Consider the following 20,870-nt stretch of genomic DNA (forward strand, 5'->3'; position numbering starts at 1 on the left):
AGTTCAGGTTTGGAAAGATCTAGTCTGGACAAAGGCAAATTTATACACTTTATCTGATGTATCTAGCCCCCTGCTGTACTCTCTATGCTCATGACTGTGTAGCCGGACATACTGCGAAATCCATCATCAAGTTCGCCGACGACACCACTGTTGTGGGACGAATCACTGATGGTGATGAGTCACAGTATAGAAGTGAGATCAACCGATTGACCAAATGGTGCCAGCACACCAACCTGGCTCTCAACACCACCAAAACCAAGGAACTGATTGTGGACTTTGAAAGGGGTAGCATAGGAACCCACAATCCCATTTATATAAATGGGACAATGGTGGAAAGGATCAAAAAATTCAAATTCCTGAGCGTGCATATTTCCGAATATCTTTCCTGGTTCCAGCACACTTGATGCAATTATAAAGAAGGCACATCAGAGCCTCTACTTCCTGAAAAGATTATGGAGAGTCAGTATGTCAAGGAGGACTCTCTCGAACTTCTAGTTCAAGTTCAAGTGAGTTTATTGTCATGTGTCCCTGTATAGGACAATTAAATTCTTGCTTTGCATCAGCACACAGAACATAGTAGGCATTTACTACAAAACAGATAAGTGTGTCCATATACCATAATATAAATATATACACACATGAATAAATAAACTGATAAATTGCAAATAACAGAAAATGGGTTATTAATAATCAGAGTTTTGTCCGAGCCAGGTTTAATAGCCTGATGGCTGTGGGGAAGTAGCTATTCCTGAACCTTGTTGTTGCAGTCTTCAGGCTCCTGTACCTTCTACCTGAAGGTAGTAGGGAGCTGAGTGTGTGGCCAGGATGGTGTGGGTCTTTGATGATACTGCCAGCCTTTTTGAAGCAGCGACTGCGATAAATCCCCTCGATGGAAGGAAGGTCAGAGCCGATGATGGACTGGGCAGTGTTTACTACATTTTGTTGTCTTTTCCTCTCCAGGGCGCTCAAGTTGGCGAACCAAGCCACGATGCAACCAGTCAGCATGCTCTCTACTGTGCACCTGTACAAGTTAGAGAGAGTCTTCCTTGACAAACCGACTCTCCGTAATCTTCTCAGGAAGTAGAGGCGCTGATGAGCTTTCTTGATAATTGCATTTGTGTTCTCAGACCAGGAAAGATCTTCAGAGATGTGCACGCCCAGGAATTTGAAGCTCTTGACCCTTTCAACCATCGACCCGTTGATATAAATTGGGCTGTGGGTCCCTCTCCTACTCCTTCCAAAGTCCCCAATCAGTTCCTTGGTTTTGCTGGTGTTGAGGGCCAGGTTATTGCGCTGGCACCATATAGACAGCATATGGCACCATATCTACAGGTGCACAGTAGAGAGCATACTGACTGGCTGCATCGTGGCTTGGTTCGGCAACTTGAACGTCCAGGAGCGGAAAAGAATGCAGAAAGTTGTGACCACTGCCCAGTCCATCATCGGCTCTGACCTCCCCACCATCGAAGGGATCTGTCGCAGTCGCTGCCTCAAAAGGTCTGCCAACATCATCAAAGTCACACACCATCCTGGCCACGCACTCATCTCTCCGTTGCCATCGGGAAGAAGGTACAGAAGTTTGAAATCTGGAACATCCAGGTCCAGGAACATCTTGTTTCCCACATCCATCAGTCTATGAAGCACGACATCAAACAAGCTCTGAACAATAACGGTGTATTATTACTTTTGCACTTTATCTGTTTATTTAGCGTGTGTGTGTGTGTGTGTGTGACCAAGGGGATGGACCATTTGCCATGAGAACCTGACTCGAATGGGTCATTTATGGTCCCCTGAGAAGAGACATCGAAAGCAGGGATGAAAATGGCTACCCTGTTGCTGCTGTCAATGGAATATCTACCATTAACTTAGAGGAGCCACTGTTCAAGCAATACAATCACGGTTTCAGTGAAAGAACCAGCAAGGAAGCAGAAGAAATTTCCAGAGAAGAGGTAAAGTTCTTGAATTTTATAAATCGCTCAGTAAAGATGATAGATGGACACTAATGTCTAGACTTACCTTTCAAACAAAAAAGCGTCAGTTGCCGAATAACCTGCATTGCAGTGCAGCGCGTCCAGAACCTGAAAAGCAGGTTTCGCAAGAATGTAGCGGCCTGGACGAGGTCAGGAAAAGGCCAGACGTCAGCCAGGTTCAACAGTAGTTTAATGTCACAGCGAGAACACACACACCCCCAAGAAGGACCTCTGGAAACCAAGTGGCAGACCAACGCCTCTGTCCCTCAATAGCAGGGTGGGATGACCTAAGGAGCGGCCTAACCCCCAGGGACCGCTACAGAACCACCCCAAGAACCCGACGCACGAAACGTACAGAAGGGCGCACATGGCAGCCAGCTCGGGTTCATACCATGCCCGGAACAGGCAACTGACCAACAGGTGCAGAGGACGGAGTAGCCACTGGAGTAGGTACCCTAGACAGAGGGTGCCCTCGCTTACGGGGCCGCGCTACCAGCACTGGCCGATCAACGTAAATATGCACCGGCTTCAGCCGCGCAACCGAAACAGTCTCATGCCGATCCCCCATGTCCAGGACGAATGTAGATGAGCCATGCTCTACGACTCGGAAGGGACCTTTGTACGGTCGCTGGAGAGGTGTTTGATGATCATCCCTACGAAGGAAGCCGAAGTAGCAGTCCTCCAGAGCAGAGGGAACGTGCGGACGGAAGGACCCAAGACGAGATGTGGGCACAGGCGCCAGCTTTCCCACCGAAGAACTTGCAGAGTGTCCGAAGGCTGCTCCACCGGGCCCCGTGTCAACGGGATGAACTCCCCGGGCACCGTCAACGGAGACCCATACACTAAATCTGCAGAGGAGGAGGCCAAGTCCTCCTTGGGTGCAGTGCGGATCACCAGCAAAACCCACGGGAGAGCATCCACCCAGTCTGGATCATTCAGCTGTGCCTTCAGGACATCCTTGAGTTGGCGGTGAAACCGCTCCACCAGTCTGTTCGCCTGCGGATGATACGCCGTCGTGTGGTGTAGGCGAACCCCCAGGGGTCGTGCCATGGCCGACCACAGTTCCAACGTGAACTGAGGCCCCCGGTCGGATGTTATGTCCAGTGGCACACCGAACCGGGCGATCCATTGCACCACCAAGGCTCGAGCACAAGTGGCTGTTGAGGAATCAGGTAGCAGAATGGCTTAAGGCCACCATGTGAAGCGGTCCACCACGGTGAAGAGATAGGTCATGCCCCGGGACGGCGGCAACGGCCCCATGATGTCCACGTGAATGTGGTCAAACTGCTGCCGAGGGATGGCGAACTCCTGCAATGGCGCATGCAACGATGGAAATGTCAAAGACTAGAGGGCATAGCTTTGAGGTGAGAGAGGCAAAGTTTAAAGGTGATGTGTGGAGCAATTCTTTTTTTACAATGAGGGTGGTGGGTGTCTGGAACATGCTGATCGGACTGGTGATGGAGGCAGATATGACACTGGCATTTAAGAGGCTTCTGGATAGGCACATTTGGAGGGATATTGATTAAGTGCAGACAGATAAGAGTTGATCTTGGCATCATGTTAAGCATAGACATTGTGGGCGAAGGGCCTGTTCATGTGCTGTATTGTTCTATGTTCTATACCCACAGATATTCAGTCTTTACAAAATGTCATCTTCGCTCCTAAATTGTGTTGACCATTTATTTTGTTTATTTGTGCCTTGCCTAAATTTTCTCCCTTCGTCACTTGGTAAGTCAAGGATAGTTTGGACTGAGTCTAGTACTCATGCATAGACATTGTGTGGCTTCATTTATTCAGCTGAACTCCACCGTATACTCTTTCCTGATTGAAAGGCCTACATTACACAACATGTTTTTATTCCTTTGAAATATTTCAAAGAGTTTAGTAGCTCACATGCAGGCAACCAGTGCGGAGATCCACACACAGGAATGACATACAGTTCCAACCCGAAAAGTCATATATCCATTTTCTCCAGGTATTCCTGACCTTTCAGTTACTCAAACATTTTGTGTCTAACTTTGACATAACTGGTTAATGTTTGGGTGAAACCAGGGGTGTCAATGTGCATGCCATCATGTAAATAGCAAGTTTGGCCAGCATTTGTCTGGAAGCTTAATTTGAATTTCATTTGCCAGAACAGTCGTCAGGTCTCAGTGTAACATTGCATTGGAAAATTATACTTTATTAATCTTAATTAAAATTAATTATTAAATACTGTATTCAACGGGGGGTTGTCCGGGTATACTTTTTGCATATATATTCCACCGCTCACGCATAGCCCCCCAACTGTGCAGGCGCAGCTCATTTCTCCACATCCCCAGCACTCCCTCCACCTTTTCACCCACCCTCTTCTCTCCTCCTCCCCTCCCCAATTCCTCCCTCTCCTTTCCTCTACCTTGTCACTCCCTCCCTCCATAACTCCTGACCTCCCTACCCCCCTATCCCTTTTTTTGCCCACATTACCTCCCCTATCCCCGACTATCCCTCCTCACCTCCCCCACTGCCTTCCTCTCCCTCTACTCCCCCTCCTCCCCCACTTTCCCTATTCTTCCCCCTCTCCTCCTACCCTCCCCAATCCTTCCCTCACCTTTCCTTTTCCCCACCCTCAGTCACTCCCTCCCTCCTTCCATAACTCCTCTCCCTACTATCCTCCTCTCCCTATATCTACCCTCCTCCCCCAATCTCCCTCCTCACCTCCTCCACTTTCCCCTCCCTCTACCTCCCTACCCCCTCCTCTCCCTCAATCCCCCCCATTCTCCCTCCCCACCTCCCCAGGATCTCAAGGTTGCCGCTCCTCTCCCTTCTTGCGTGCCCCGGAGGAGCATCAGACGTCGACGCCCTCAGAGCCAGGCCCAGCGCCCAGGTCTCGGGATCCCTAGCACGAAGGCCGTGCCGGCAGGCAGGCAGGAGGGCCGCGCCAGCAGGAAGGTGGGCGCCGGTAGGAAGGTGGGCTCCATCAGGAAGGTGGGTGTCGGCAGAGAGGCGGGCCGCGCCGGCAGGGAGGTGGGCCATGGCCGGTGACTGGCAGCAGAGGTGACCAATCAGTGCTGTGATGGTGCAGGAAGGAGCATCGCCATCCCAGCCGTGATTGACAGGAGGGAAGATCAATCTGCACATGCACAGTTTTAAGATTTTTAACCTTAATAACTTTTAAAATATACCACCGATCGGAACAAAATTTGGTGAATTTGCAGCACGGGACAACGATAAGTAACGTGGCGAGAAATCTTAGCGCTATTGTACCATTTTTGCGCATATGTAAAAACAACGCAAACCAGAAGAGAACAAGATGAGAGTTTTAGTTATGAATAGAAGATAGATAGATTATAAAGGATGAGGTTACTGCGTACTTAGAAGTTCACAATAAAATAGTCCGAAGTCAGCATGCCTTTGTGAAGAAGAAACAGCAGGACAGACAAAGGAGAGTCAGTTGATGTTGTTTTTCAGATTTGATAAGGTACCACACGTTAGGCTGCTTAGGAAGGTGAGAGCCCAATGTACTGTATCAAAGGGCAGATACTAGCATGGATAGCAGGTTGGGCTGGATGGCAGAAGGCAAAGAGTGGCAATAAAGGGGGCTTTTTCTGGTTGGCTGCCAGTGACTAATGGCGTTCCGCAAGGATCGGTGCTGGGGCCGCTACTTTTCACATTGGATATTAATGATTTGGACGAGGGGATTGAAGGCTTTGTGGCAAAGTTTGGGGATGATATGAAAATAGGTGGATGGGCAGGTAGTGTCGAGAAACAAGGGACTCTGCAGGACTTGGACAGGTTTGGAGAGTGGGCAGAGAAGTGCCAAATGGAATATAGTGTAGCAAAGTGGGAGTCATGTATTTTGGTAGTAGGAATAAAGGCATAGACTATTTTCGAAATGCGGTGAGAATCCAGAAATCGGAGGTGCTAAGGGAATTGGGAGTGCTGGTACAGGATTCCTAAAAAGTTAATCTGCAAGTCGAATTGGTAGTGAAGAAAGTAAACACAATACGTGTAATATCATTTATTTTAAGAGGGCTTGTATACAAAAACATTGATGTAATATTGAGGCTCTAAGACTGCATTTGCAATATTGTGAGCAATTTTGGGCACCATATCTGAGGAAGGATGTGCTGGCTCTGGTGAGGGTCCAGAGGAGGTTTACATGAAAGATCCCAAGAATGAGTAGGTTAATCTATGATGAGCGTTTGTCAACATTGTGCCTGTACTCGCTGAAGTTTAGAAGAATAAGGGTGGGACCTCATTGAAAGTTACTGAATAGTGAAAGCCTTGGATAGAGTGGATCTGGAGAGGATGTTTCCACTACAATACAATGCAGTTTATTTGTCATTTGAACCTCACATGAAGTTCAGACGAAATTTGGTTTCTGCAGTCATACAAGAAAAGAACCAAGACACACACCAACACAATTTACACAATCATCCATCACAGTGCATCTCCTCCTCACTGTGATGGAAGGCAAAGTCTTGTCTCTCCCTTGCTCTCCATTCCTCGCCCGATGTCAAAGTCAAAGCCCCCGGCGGGCGCTAGCAAGTCCCACGGCCACTTAAAGTCGCGCCGGGCGAAGTAAGGCCCTGCTCTGGATCTTGATGTTTGTGTACACTAGTGGGAGAGTCTAGGACTAGAAGTCATAGCCTCAGAATTAAAGGACATTCTTTTAGAAAGGAGATGAGATTTTTTTTAATTCAGAAGGTGGTAAATCTGTGGAATACTTTGCCACAGAAGGTTGTGGAGGCTGTCAGTGGATATTTTTAAGGCAGAGATAGATAGATTCTTGATTAATACAGGTGTCAGATGTAATGGGGAGAAGGCAGGAGAATGAGATTAGGAGGGAGAAATCGCATCTGGATAAACAGGTCTGATTAGGAACAGTCAACATGGATTTGTGCCTGGAAGGTCATGTTTGACTAATCTTCTTGAATTTTTTGAAGAGGTAACTCGGGAAATTGATGAGGATAAAGCAGTGGATGTTGTATATATGGACTTCAGTAAGGCCTTTGACAAGGTTCCTCATGGAAGGTTGGTTAAGAAGGTTCAATTGTTGGGTATTAATGGTGGAGTAGCAAGATGGATTCAACAGTGGCTGAATGGGAGATGCCAGAGAGTAATGGTGGATGGCTGTTTGTCTGGTTGGAGGCCAGTGACTAGTGGTGTGCCACATGGATCTGTGTTGGGTCCTCTGTTGTTTGTCATGTACATCAATAATCTGGATGATGGTGTGGTAAATTGGATTAGTAAGTATGCAGATGATACGAAGATAGGTGGTGTTGTGGATAATTAAGTAGATTTTCAAAGTCTACAGAGAGATTTATGCCAGTTGGAAGAGTGGGCTGAAAGGTGGCAGATGGAGTTTAATGCTGATAAGTGTGAGGTGCTACATCTTGGCAGGACAAATCAAAATAGGACGTACCTGGTAAATGGTAGCGAATTGAGGAATGCAGTTGAACAGAGGGATCTAGGAATGATGAGAGGGATAGACAGAGTTGACGTGGATAAGCTTTTCCCACTGAGAGTAGGGAAGATTCAAACAAGAGGACATGACTTGAGAATTAAGGTACAGAAGTTTAGGGGTAACATGAGGGGGAACTTCTTTACTCAGAGAGTGGTAGCTGTGTGGAATGAGCTTCCAGTGAAGGTGGTGCAGGCAGGTTCGATTTTATCATTTAAAAATAAATTGGATAGTTATATGGACGGGAAAGGAATGGAGGGTTAGGGTCTGAGTGCAGGTAGATGGGACTAGGGGAGAATACGTGTTCGGCACGGACTAGAAGGGCCGAAATGGCCTGTTTCCATGCTGTAATTGTTATATGGTTATTATATGGTAAATAGATCAGCCATGATTGAATGGTGCAGTAGACTTGATGGGCCAAATGGCCTTATGACAAGTTAATTATATCTTACACTCAAAAATCCCAGCATCAATTTTGTTGTGCACCACTTGTTGCAGATTTCCAGTTTGGGAAACACCCATCAACTGCCACCCTCTGCCTCCTCTCACCAAACCAACTTTGGATCCAGCTTACCTGCATGCCACAGATTCTTGAGCCTTAACTTTCTGGGCCATCTTACCATGTGGGACTATGTTACTATATTCACAGAAGTTAGTTCAGTGAACCTATTTAGGGCCCTGGCATGGTCTCAGTTCACAGAGACTGAAGATAAATACATTTTCTCTCTCAGGATTGATGTCTTAGTTGTGGGGTAGAGTGGTAGACAGTTGGTTACATAGAGGTTGGGGGGGGGGAGACGAAGATTGTTGAGTCTACCAGCAAAGTACATATTTGTTGAGAATCGGGAGTTATTGATAAGAATGTCAGTGTTGGTGGGAAAAGAATGGTCATGTTAGAGGTACGCATTTGCCTCAGCTAATTTTGTTCTCAAATGCCGTTGTTATTTTTTCAGGTGCATTTCTTATTCCCTACTTACTAATGTTGGCAATGGCTGGGATGCCGGTATTTTTCTTGGAATCGTCCTTTGGGCAGTTTGCCAGCCGTGGACCAATTGCAGTATGGAAAGCTGTGCCAATGTTACAAGGTGAATGCTCATTCAGTTACGTCAATTTGGTCAATAGAAATATCTAAATTTATGAGAGATATGGATAACTGATAGTTAACTGACATGCTTGCTGTTCTGATGCAGTTGCATTTCATAGCTCTTACATTCCTTTGGTTGATTTTTTTTCCCTCCCCTCATCAGTGATTTATCCTCATGCCCACCATGACCGAACCTTATCCCTTTGCCTGTCTTTCCGTTTGTCTGGTCCAACACTCCCCAACCTCTCCTCAATTTAAATCGAACTTCTTTCCAATAATACGGACATTGTGCTCTCCAATTTTGGATAATAGCCTATCCCTCCCACCAGCCTTTTTCCACAATCTCTTCCCCATGCCCTACCTGGATGCACATCCATTTCCCCCACTAATCCCCCCTAATCTGAGGAAAGACATTCTTGCCATAGAGGGAGTACAGAGAAGGTTCACCAGACTGATTCCTGGGATGTCAGTACTTTCATATGAAAAAAAGACGATAGACTTGGCTTGTATTCGCTAGAATTTAGAAGATTGAGGGGGGATCTTATAGAAACGTACAAAATTCTTAAGGGGTTGGACAGGCTAGATGCAGGAAGACTGTTCCCGATGTTGGGGAAGTCCAGAACAAGGGGTCACAGTTTAAGGATAAGGGGAAATCTTTTAGGACTGAGATGAGAAAAACATTTTTCACACAGAGAGTGGTGAATCTCTGGAATTCTCTGCCACAGAAGGTAGTTGAGGCAAGTTCATTGGCTATATTTAAGAGGGAGTTAGATGTGGCCCTTGTGGCTAAAGGTATCAGGGGGTATGGAGAGAAGGCAGGTACAGGATACTGAGTTGGATGATCAGCCATGATCATATTGAATGGCGGTGCAGGCTCGAAGGGCCGAATGGCCTACTCCTGCACTCATTTTCTATGTTTCTACTCTGCTTTCATTTCCCCTTCCCTCAGTATCCTTCCACCTATATCCCCTCTGGCTTCACACTTCACTCTTAATCTTAGTTTTTTGTCTTCTTTCAACTTTGGCTGTGTTCACCCATCTGCTAATCAAACCCCTCTCTCCTGTATCTACCTATCATTTGACAGGATTTGTCCCACCCCATCTCTTTTCACCTTTCTCCCCCCTACTACAATCTGAAGAAGGGTCCTGACCTGAAATGTCACCTAATCACATACTCCAGAGATGCTGCCTGACCCGCTGAGGTACTTCAGTAATATGTGTCTAATTTTGTAGTTCAATTATGCATTATTTGTCACATATGTAACAACACAGTGAAATTCCTTTTGCATATAGTACACATGCAGGTGCCGCCATTATTGGCTTCATTATTTAAAGCGTATAGTCAGGTCGTCCCATGCGCTCGATGTACTGGAGCAATTCAACATCCCTCTCCTCCGCTATTCCAGACATCTTTGTGTCCCAGGGACACCTTCTGCCTATCTACTTTGAAGGCTCTGCAGCCATTATCTTGGATCAGCCTCCTACTGGTCCACTTATAATGCCCGACGTGTCCAGTTCCCTCCTGGTGATGATGTCAGATGAGCCTTTGGGCTTTTTCCCGATCCAGATGAGCTTTCTGGCGTGCTCCGACAAGCCTTCAGGCTGGTTACCGGTCCTACCTTTGTGCTGGCCCCCTGTAATGCCGTCCGAGCCTTGGAGTGGGCCCAGACAACTCTGAGCAATTTGAAATTTCTTCACTCTTTCCCAGGACTGATGAAGGGTATTCGATTCAAAATATTATCTCTGCTTTTCTTTCCACAGGTGCTGCCTAATCTGATCTGAGCATTTTCATTTATGAGTTTTTTATTTAGACTACCAACATCTAGTGTTTCTAATTTTCAATCTACCTACTCTTTGGGATGTGGGAAATAATGCAGCACCCATGGGAATCCTTACAATCACAGGTTAACATGGGAAATCTGCACCGAGTACACTGGAGGTTAGGACTGAACCTAGGTTACTGGAGCTGTGATGCAGCAGCTTTCTTCCCGGAACCTTTGATGCCTTTACTAATCAAGAACCAATAAAAGTCTGCTTGAAAAATAACCAATGACTTGGATACCACAACTCTCTGTGGCAATGAATTCCACAGATTCATTGCCCTCTGGCTAGAAATTCCGCCACAACTTCATTCTAAAGGTACATCAATTTATTCTGAGGCTGTGGCATCTCATCCTAGGCTCTCCCGCTACTGGAAACATCCTCTCTACATCCATTCTATCCAGGTCTTTCATTATTTGGTGGGTTTCAATGAGTTTACCTCCATTCCTTCTAAACTCTAATGAGTATAGACCCAGAGCCCTGAAATGCTCCTCATACATTATGAGATTCTTGCTGCTCAGTTGGAATTCGTAATTTTGGGTGTCTTGATCGCTTTCGCAATGTTCCAAATCATCATTAAAGTTTATTCTTGAATATTGCAACAGAGTTTATTTTGCTGAATCTTATATCATCCCTACAAAGTTATTCTATAAGTTTGGAACTAAGGTGTAAATCTTGGCTCACTTACTGAAAGTTAACATCAAATGACTTAAGAGACATTTGGACAGGTACATGGATTGAAACATAGAAACAGAAACATAGAAAAACAGATGCAGGTGTAGGCCATTCAGCCCTTTGAGCCAGCACCACCAATCAATATGATCATGGCTGATCATCTAAAATCAGAACACCGTTCCAGCTTTTTCCCCCAACTCCCTTGATTCCTTCACCCCCAAGAGCTAAATCTAACTCTCTTTTGAAAACATCCAGTGAATTGGACTTCACAGCCTTCTGTGGCAGAGAATTCCACAGATTCACAACTCTTTGGGTGAACTATCTACCTCTTTGATGTCCCTCGAACCATCATTGATCGGATTTTGCTGACCCCACCTTGCACCAAACGTTATTCCCTCATCATGCATCCACGCACTGTAAACGGATCGATTGTAATCGTGTATTGTCTCTCTGCCGACTGGCCAGCACACAAAAGCTCTCCACTGCACCGCTGCACACATGACAATAACCCAAAATGAACTGAATTGCATCTTCTGTAAACTCTCCGGTTAATGATACTTCCATCAGAAAACAACGGATCAGGTGGAAGTTATGGGGAGCAATTGGTAAAAGATGGAAATGTTTAGATGGATGTGGGCCAAAAGCAGGTAGGTGGGACAAGGAGGCAGGGCATTTTTGTCCACATGAACAAGTTATGCAGAAGGGCTTGTTTCTGTGCTTTATGACGCCATTACTCTATGTAGACACAATAGACTGGAGAAGCTGGAATCTGGAACAAACGCTGGAGGTACTCAGATGGTCAGGTGGCATCTGTGGAGGAAAATGCACAGATGACGTTTTTGGGTCAAAACCTTACTTCAGCGAAAACTGTAGTCTGACGTAAGGTCCTGACCCAAGATCATCTGTCCATTTCCCTGCAGTCCATTGCATGTCCCACTGAGTTCCTCCGGCACTTTGACACGTTGATTTTAACATCAAATGTAAGCATGTACTTGATGTCTGAGCTAAAGTGACTCCAGGCAGTGTGATTTCCTGCAGTTGTGGTCATCTGGCATATTTCTACAATTAAGGAGGGCTCATTGTAAAAACAAATGGCAACTGTTCATCCAGCCAACTGAACTAATGGGGAAGAATGAGTCAGTTTACTTACTATGACAATAAAACATTCTTGACTTGATTTAACTGTTTGTTTCTTAATTTAAGGTGTGGGGATCACTATGATCTTTCTATCAGTGATTTCAGCTATTTCCTACAACTGCATCATCGCCTACAGCCTATTCTACCTGTTTGCCTCCTTCCAATCCCCTCTGCCATGGTCAGACTGTTTCAGCTGGTGGGGTGCGGATGAAACCTGCAGTCGGACACCCAGAGGTACTGTTTTTTCAGTAATGTCTGTACAATAATATTCGCCATTTATAGTTTAACAATAAGGAGTAGGCCATTTAGGACTTAGATGAGAGAAAAACCTTTTCACCCAGCGAGTTGTGAATCTGTGGAAATCTCTGCCACAAAACGCTGTGGAGACCAATTCACTGGAAGTTTACAAGGGAGAGTTAGATTTAGCTCTTGGGGGCTAATGAAATCAAGGGATATGAGGGAAAAAGCAGGATCAGGATACTAATTTTGGATAATCAGCCATGATCATATTGAATGATGCTGGCTCAAAGGGCCAAATGGCCTACACCTATTTTCTATGTTTGTTCATGTTTATTCGACACTGAGGTCCAGGCGATCTAAATATCACGACTCTTACAGTCACTGTTGTGCCCTTTGGTATTATTACATGTATGATCCAATCTTATAATTTTTCACCACGGATAGTATTTTCATGACCAATCTGCACTTAGTTTTTACTTCTTTTCCAACCAGATATGATACCCCTGCTCTTGGTCAGTATCTGATTGCATCAAAACATCTCCTCCCTCCTTCTTATGGATGTTATTTGCATTATGAATAATCCTGTGGCTTCCTTATATCTCAGAAAACATTCCATTTGCAGTCAACAGGTCCATCCCAGCCTGCTAACACAATGACAAGAAATAGATCCGAGCTGTTTCACTGGACTGAGGCATTCATTCTCGTACCAAACGTTTTATCAATGCATCAACATTCCAACTGCCATAATATAGGCGTAGGAATACTTTATTGTCACATGTGACTAGGCACAGTGGGATTCATTGCTTGCAACTACGGCGCTGACAAAGTTACACAGCAAGCTGGCTCCTCCTTTTGTTCCACCCCACATGGGTTCCCCCACGCCGGGTCCCCATTGTCCATTGTCCCCTCCTCCACTGTCTATTGTTCTCTCCCCTCCTCCCTCACGTCGGGGTGGTCTCCCCACGCCGGACCGCTATTGTTTTTCCCCCTCCCTCACGGTGGTCCAACCTTAAGGGGTTGGACAAGCTAGATGCAGGAAGTTTGTTCCTGATGTTGGGGAAGTCCAGAACAAGAGGTCACAGTTTAAGGATAAGGGGTAAATCTTTTAGGACCGAGATGAGGAAAACATTTTTTACACAGAGAGTGGTGAATCTCTGGAATTCTCTGCCACAGAAGGTAGTTGAGGCCAGTTCATTGGCTATATTTAAGAGGGAGTTAGATGTGGCCCTTGTGGCTAAAGGGATCAGAGGGTATGGAGTGAAGGCAGGTACAGGATACTGAGTTGGATGATCAGCCATGATCATATTGAATGGCGGTGCAGACTCGAAGGGCCGAATGGCCTACTCCTGCACTAATTTTCTATGTTTTTATGTTTCTATGGTCCTCTATGCTATCATCGATTGTCGACCTGCAAGGCATCGACGCTGCCGCGAGGCTTCACCACCGCCGAGAGGTCTCACCATTGTTGACGCCCCACTTCACACCCCCGTGGTGTGGACCCGGGCCCCAGCTGCGTGCTCCGTCAGCCGCTTCCCCTGACTCGGGCTTCTACACAACGATCAGGGAGGCATCGAGACTGCAGCACATCGTAAAGGCCTCCAGCCTCGTTCCCAATCCACAGCCGCAGGCAGCCCCATCGTCGGGAGCTTTGGCTTTTGTCTGGCCTTGAGTTGTAATAAATCTTATGCTTATGCAGAGTACCAGCATTATAGTGTGATTGAAAATCAACCATCACTGACCGAGTGATAACCAGAGCAGACAGTTTCTTTATTTCTGACTCTTCTGAGCCCTCTTTCAGCTGATTAAAGGGATTAGACTGATTCAATCTGAGAACAGTAACCTTGATTATTTGATTGGAAATGTCTCTTTGTTTCAAAAGAAATGATCTAGTAAATGCCACCCCACGTTTTCCAGATCCGTTCTGCAACCTCACTCTGGACAGCGGTTATTCAGACGTCGTGAATACAACCTGGCTGCAGGCAAACAACAAAACCTGTTCCAATGGATCGGAAATCTATGTTCCTCACCAAGGCCCCACCGAGCAATACTGGGAGTAAGTAACTTGCTGGAGAAAGAGGCACCATACTGCCTGCCGCTTCCTCCGGGGAGGATAGTCAAGTGAATGTCTGGTTTGATGAATGATTATAAGAGTTTGACTTGGAGACATAATCATACAGCACAGAAACATGCCCATCCAACCATCATCTATTTACCTGCATTTAGCCCATATCCCTGTAAATTATTCCTGTCCATGTTCCTGTCCAAGTGTCTTTTAAATACTGTTATAGTGCCTGCCTCAACTACTTTCTCTGGCAGCTCATTCCATATATCCGCTACCCTCTGAGTGAAAAGGTTGTCCTTCAGGTCCCTATCAAATCTTTGCCCTCTGACTTTGAACCTGTGTACTCTGGTTCTCGATTCCCCTACCATGGTAAAACACTCTGTGCTTTCACCCTATCAATTCCCCTCATGATGTTATACACCTTTAGAAGATTATCCTGTTGCCTCATCCCAACTCCTTACCTGTCCAACCATTCCCTGTGGCATGTTGGCTTTCATCAGTCATGGTATTGATGTTAGAAGTTGGGCCATTATGTTACAGTTGTACAAGACTGCATTTGTAGTATTGTGTTCATTTTTGGTCTCCTCATCCTGCAATCAGAAGAACATTGTTAGGCTGGAACAAATACAATAAAGATTTACGATGATTTTGTCAGGACTTGAGAGCTTGAGCTACAGGGAGAGGTTGGGCAGGTTAGGTCTTTATTCCTTGGAGGCTGAGGGGTAGTCTTATAGAAGTGTATAAATTCATGAGGGCAATATACAGGATGAGCCTTTTCCCCAAAGTAGCGTAAGCAAGAACGAGGGGACATAGGTTTAAGGCGAGAGGGGAAACATTTAATGGGAACTTGAGGGACATTTTTTTCATACAGTCTCTTTTTTTCGTTTTTGTTTTATTTATTGTCACGTGTACCGAAGTACAGTGAAAAGCTTTTGTTGCATGCTAACCAGTCAGCGGAAAGACAATGCATGGTTACAATCGAACCATTCACAGTGTACAGCTACATGACAAAGGGAATACGTGAATAATGTTTAGTGCAAGATAAAGGCAGTAAAGATAGTCCGACGGTCTCCAATGAGGTACTGATGCGATAGGTCTTCCGGTACCAGGAGTCGGAGAATGGACAGATCTGAGAGGAGATTGAGAAGAGCATAGTTAAAGTAAGAAATGTTGCCGTAGGAGTAGAGATTTAAAAGAGGGGAGCGGTTATGATGTGATTGCAGATTCACTTCTGTGACTAGCACACAGAGTTGCTTCGGTTGGGTGCCATCTTAGATGGTGGGTGCATAGAACTAACTGCCAGAAGAGATAGCTGAGGCAGGTGCTACAACAACATTCAAATGACACTTGGACAGGTACATGGATAGGAAAGGTTTAGAGAGATGATTCAAACGTGGGCAGGTAAGATAACCATAGATGGGACATCTTGGTTCGGCATGGGCAAGTTGGCCCAAGGTTCAAGGTTTACATTTATTTGTCACATGCACCAATTAAGGTACAGTGAAATGAGTTACCATGTAGCCATACAATTTAAAAAGAACATAATACACAATAGAATTTAACATAAACATCCACCACAGCATTCTTCACTGTGATGGAAGGCAATAAAGTTCAGTCAATCTTCCTCCTTTGTTCATCTGTGGTCGGGGGCCTTGACAACTCCATAGTTGCCACTACGGACAGCCCAATGCGCAAGCCCTCTCGGCGGGATGAAGGAAGCTCCGACGTCGGGAAAGATCGAACACACTTGGCTTGGAGTTCCTTAATCGGCCACTTCCTTAATGGAGACCGCGGCTTCAGGAAGTGAAAGGCCGCAGGCCGGGGGTCAGCGCTCTTCTCCGGTGATCCCCGGCAAGGGATCGGCCTGCTCTGCAATGGTAAAGTCCACTGCATGCCTACTGCTAGAAGTTCCGCAGACCGAGGCTTCAGGATGTTATAGTCTGCAGTCCAGAAGGCATGTTTCTGTGCTATATGACTTCATGATTCTATGACTCTACTTCACATTTACTTGCTAAACCCTCTTTCTCTGATACATATACAAGAACCCTGCAGTCCATCTGTCGACCAAAACCATTCTGCATTCCTAAAATTTAACCCAACTTTTTACTTTTTTTGCCAAAGTGGGTGACTTCACATTTTCCCTTATTATAACTGCTTTGTTCTTCACACTAAACCTGTTTGCAAATCTCTGATGCTTCCTTGAATCTTCCTTACATTATCACTCTGCCATATATCATTGATGAACCTATATATATTACACTTGATCCCCTTTCTAACAATGATTAAGATTGAGAAAGCTGGGGTCACAGCACTGACTCCTGTGGTACTCCACTGATCACTGTGTCTCAACCAAAAAATGATCAATTTCTATTGCTCTGCCCGTTAAGTAATCATTAGTCCATGCCAGTACATTGCCTGCAATGTCATGTACTCTACTTTAATAACATGAATGCAACTCTAGAAGTCAAGTCAAGCTTATTCGTCACATACACATACGAGATGTGCAGTGAAATGAAAAGTGGCAATACTCGCGGACTTTTGTGCAAAAAGACAAACTCGCTAGTGGTAACTAATTCCAGCAGTTACATTTTTCAGTCTATTTTATTTCATGTTTTATTTCTTCAGCTTAATGGTGATTTGATACAATCACATATTCTTTTACATTTTAAATATTGTGGGCGGAAGGAAAAACGTTCAATAAAGTTAGTCCCTGGTGAGGTAGGAGTTTACAGTCCGAATAGCCTCTGGGAAGAAACGCCTTCTCAACCTCTCCGTTCTCACAGCATGGCAACGGAGGCGTTTGCCTGACCGTAGCAGCTGGAACAGTTCGTTGCTGGGGTGGAAGGGGTCTCCCATAATTTTATTGGGTCTGGAGTTGCACCGCCTGATGTATAGTTCCTGCAGGGGGGCGAGTGAAGTTCCCATAGTGCGTTCGGCCAAATGCACTACTCTGCAGAGCCTTCTTGTCCTGGGCAGAGCAATTCCCAAACCAGATGGTAATATTTCCGGACAAGATGCTTTCTACAGCCGCTGAGTAGAAGCACTGGAGGATCCTCGGAGACACTCTGAATTTCCTCAATTGCCTGAGGTGGTAAAGGCGCTGCCTTGCCTTACTCACAAGTGCTGCGGCGTGTGATGTCCATGTCATATCCTCAGAGATGTGGGCTCCCAGATATTTGAAACAGCTCACCCTATCCACAGTATCCCCATTTATCCTCAATGGAGTGTACATCCTCGGATGATGTGCCCTCCTAAAGTCCACGATCAGCTCCTTAGTATTTTTGATGTTCAAGAGGAGGCTGTTGTCCTGGCACCAGAGTGCTAGATCAGCCACCTCCTCCCGGTAGGCCTTCTCATCGTTGTCTGAGATCAGGCCCACCACCACAGTGTCATCAGCAAACTTAATTATTGAGTTGGAGCTGAACCTAGCCACACAGTCATGTGTGTACAGGGAGTACAGTAGGGGGCTGAGGACGCAACCCTGGGGCGATCCTGTGCTCAGGGTGAGGGACTTCGATGTATTCCCTCCCATCTTGACTACCTGGGGCCTGGCGGTGAGAAAGTCCAGGGCCCAGGCACAGGTTGTTGAGCCCCAATTCCAGTAGCTTCTCGGCCAGTCTGGTGGGGACTATCGTGTTGAAGGCTGAACTGAAGTCTATGAACAGCATCCTCACGTAGCCCCCCTTCTGGCTGTCAAGATGAGAGAGAGCGGTGTGCAAAACCTGGGAGACCGCATCGTCCGTGGATCTGTTCGGACGGTATGCGAACTGCAACGGATCCATGTTGCGAGGGAGGAAGGCGCAGATGTGTTTCTTCACCAGCCTCTCAAAGCATTTCATGACTACCGAGGTAAGGGCCACCGGACGGTAGTCACTCGGACAGGCTGGGGAGGCATTTTTTGGTACCGGTACAATGATGGATTTTTTGAAGCAGGCAGGGACCACGGACTTGTCCAGGGAGACGTTGAATATTGTAGTGAGCACCGGAGCTAGCTGAGTAGCACAGGACTTGAGTACTCGCCCCGAGATGCCATCGGGGCCTGCAGCTTTTCTCGTGTTCACCCGTGTCAGAGCCCTCCTCATGTCGTGCTCGGACAGCGAGAACGTGTGCACATTCCTCCCTTCAGCTCCGGTAGCCAGCCCGCTGGCGGTATTGTCGATAGTCGGCAGACCTGGGGTGGTGTTGCCCATCTCGAAACGAGCGTAAAAGGAGTTCAGGTCATCAGCTAGGGAGGTGCCGGCACTTGCGATGAGGGTGGGGTGCTCCAGTAGTTGGTTACAGTCCGCAGCCCCTGCCACAGGCGTCTGGTGTCCTGCTGCTCCATCTGTGACTCCATCTTGTCCTAGTCCCTCCTTTTTGCGTCCTTCACCACCCTTCGCAGTCGGTAGGACTCTACCTTGTAGATATCCATGTTTCCTAATGCCAGGCCCGAGTTGTAGGCATTGGTGCGAGCATTCAAGGCAACACGAACGGACCTGTCTACCCCGGGTTTTTGGTTCGGAAAGGTGCTTACCCTTACCATGGGGACGATGTTGTCGGTTATTGTTGCGATGAAGTCCGTGACTGCTTCCGCGAACTCACTGACATCACTGGAACTTGCTTGGAACATATTCCAGTCGACATCGCTCAGTGCATCTTGCAGCATGGCCTCTGACTGGTCAGACCACCGCTTTACGTCCCTCGTCTCCAGCTTCAGAAATCCGGAAGAAAAAGAGGGTCGACCAGCATCGGCGGGAAGAGAATTGATGTTAACATTACAATTCCAAGACACTGTCAAAGCATCTGTCAAGTGTTTATGACCAATCCAGTGCAACCACTACTTGTTATCTGCTTCAGATAAATGAAATGACCAAATCCTGGCATTATATTAATTTTAAATTCTATTAATTTCTCTAATATGTTTTCTTTTTTTCCCTCAGTCTTTGAGTCTCATACTCACTCTGGATCACCGTTTGTGGGAGTTTTCTAAAACATTCTTGCAAAACATAAGTGTTATAATTTTTCCTATCTTGGTCTGTAAGCGAACCAGATTAGGTTTTGGGGTACCGCAAGGCTCGGTACTGGGACCGGAGCTATTAATAATATACATCAATGATTTGGATAAAGGGATTCAAAGTAATATTAGCAAATCTGGACTCGGAGCTGAGGCGGCGGCCCGACTCGCTGAGGTGGTGTTCCAGCTTTCGGTGGCGGCCCGACTTGGAGCTGAGGGAGCGGGACTCAGAGCTGAGGCGGCGGCCCGACTCGCTGAGGTGGTGTTCCAGCTTTCGGCAGCTGCCCGACTCGGAGCTGAGGCAGCGGGACTCGGAGCTGAGGCGGTGGCGGCCCGACTCGCTGAGGTGGTGTTCCGGCTTTCGGCAGCGGCCCGACTCGGAGCTGAGGCGGCCCGACTCGCTGAGGTGGTGTTCCGGCTTTCGGCAGCGGCCCGACTCGGAGCTGAGGCGGCCCGACTCGCTGAGGTGGTGTTCCGGCTTTCGGCAGAGGCAGTGGATGACCGGGAGCTCACAGGTTACAGTTTGGTGACCTGTTTCCGGATCTCCCGCAACTTCAGCTGCGTCCGCTGGACTGGAGGGCGGCATCTTCGGCCTGGATCGCGTCAGCGCAGAGGGAGAACAAGGAGGGAAGAGACAGAGATTAAGACTTTTGCCTCCATCACAGTGAGGAGGTGCTTGGTGAACTCACTGTGGTGGATGTTAATTTGTGTTTATTGTATGTTTTGTTATTTATTATTATTGTGTATGGCTGCAGGCAACGAAATTTCGTTCAGACCGAAAGGTCTGAATGACAATAAAGGAATCTAATCTAAAATTTGCAGATGACACAAAGCTGGGTGGCAGTGTGAACTTTGAGGAGGATGCTATGAGAATGCAGGGTGACTTGGACTGGTTGGGGGAGTGGGCAGATGAAGTTTAATGCGGATAAATGAGAGGTTATCCACTTTGGTAGCAAAAACAGGAAGGCAGATTACCATCTAAATGGTGTCAAGTTGGGAAAAGGGGAAGTACAACGGGATCTGGGGGTTCTTGTACATCAGTCTATGAAAGTAAGCATGCAGGTGCAGCAGGCAGTGAAGAAAGTGAATGGCATGTTGTCATTTATAACAAGAGGAATCGAATATAGGAGCAAAGAGGTTCTTCTGCAGTTGTACAGAGCCCTAGTGAGACCACACCTGGAGTATTGTGTGCAGTTTTGGTCCCTTAATTTGAGGAAGGACATTCTTACTATTGAGGGAGTGCAGCGTAGGTTTACAAGGTTAATTCCCGGGATGGCAGGACTGTCGTTTGCTGAGAGAATGGAGCAGCTGGGCTTGTACACTTTGGAGTTTAGAAGGATGAGTGGGCATCACATTGAAACATATAAGATTGTTATGGGTTTGGACATGCTAGAGGCAGGACACATGTTCCCGATGTTGGGGGAGTCTAGAACCAGGGGCAAGAGT

General features: G+C 46.6%; 1 protein-coding gene across 4 annotated transcripts in view; it reads left to right on the forward strand.

Moving 5' to 3' along the window:
* The window catches only part of LOC129701990 (sodium- and chloride-dependent neutral and basic amino acid transporter B(0+)-like), a 59,576-nt gene that overhangs the window by 11,637 nt on the left and 27,069 nt on the right, over positions 1–20,870 (forward strand). For all 4 annotated transcript variants that reach the window (XM_055643449.1, XM_055643452.1, XM_055643451.1 and 1 more), the window contains 3 exons: positions 8,367–8,498; positions 12,196–12,363; positions 14,284–14,422. In XM_055643449.1, the coding sequence (XP_055499424.1) occupies positions 8,367–8,498; positions 12,196–12,363; positions 14,284–14,422 (439 nt within the window). The remainder of the gene's footprint in view (positions 1–8,366; positions 8,499–12,195; positions 12,364–14,283; positions 14,423–20,870) is intronic.

Source organism: Leucoraja erinacea, chromosome 12 (assembly GCF_028641065.1).
Source record: "Leucoraja erinacea ecotype New England chromosome 12, Leri_hhj_1, whole genome shotgun sequence".
NCBI classification, from domain to species: Eukaryota; Metazoa; Chordata; class Chondrichthyes; order Rajiformes; family Rajidae; genus Leucoraja; species Leucoraja erinaceus.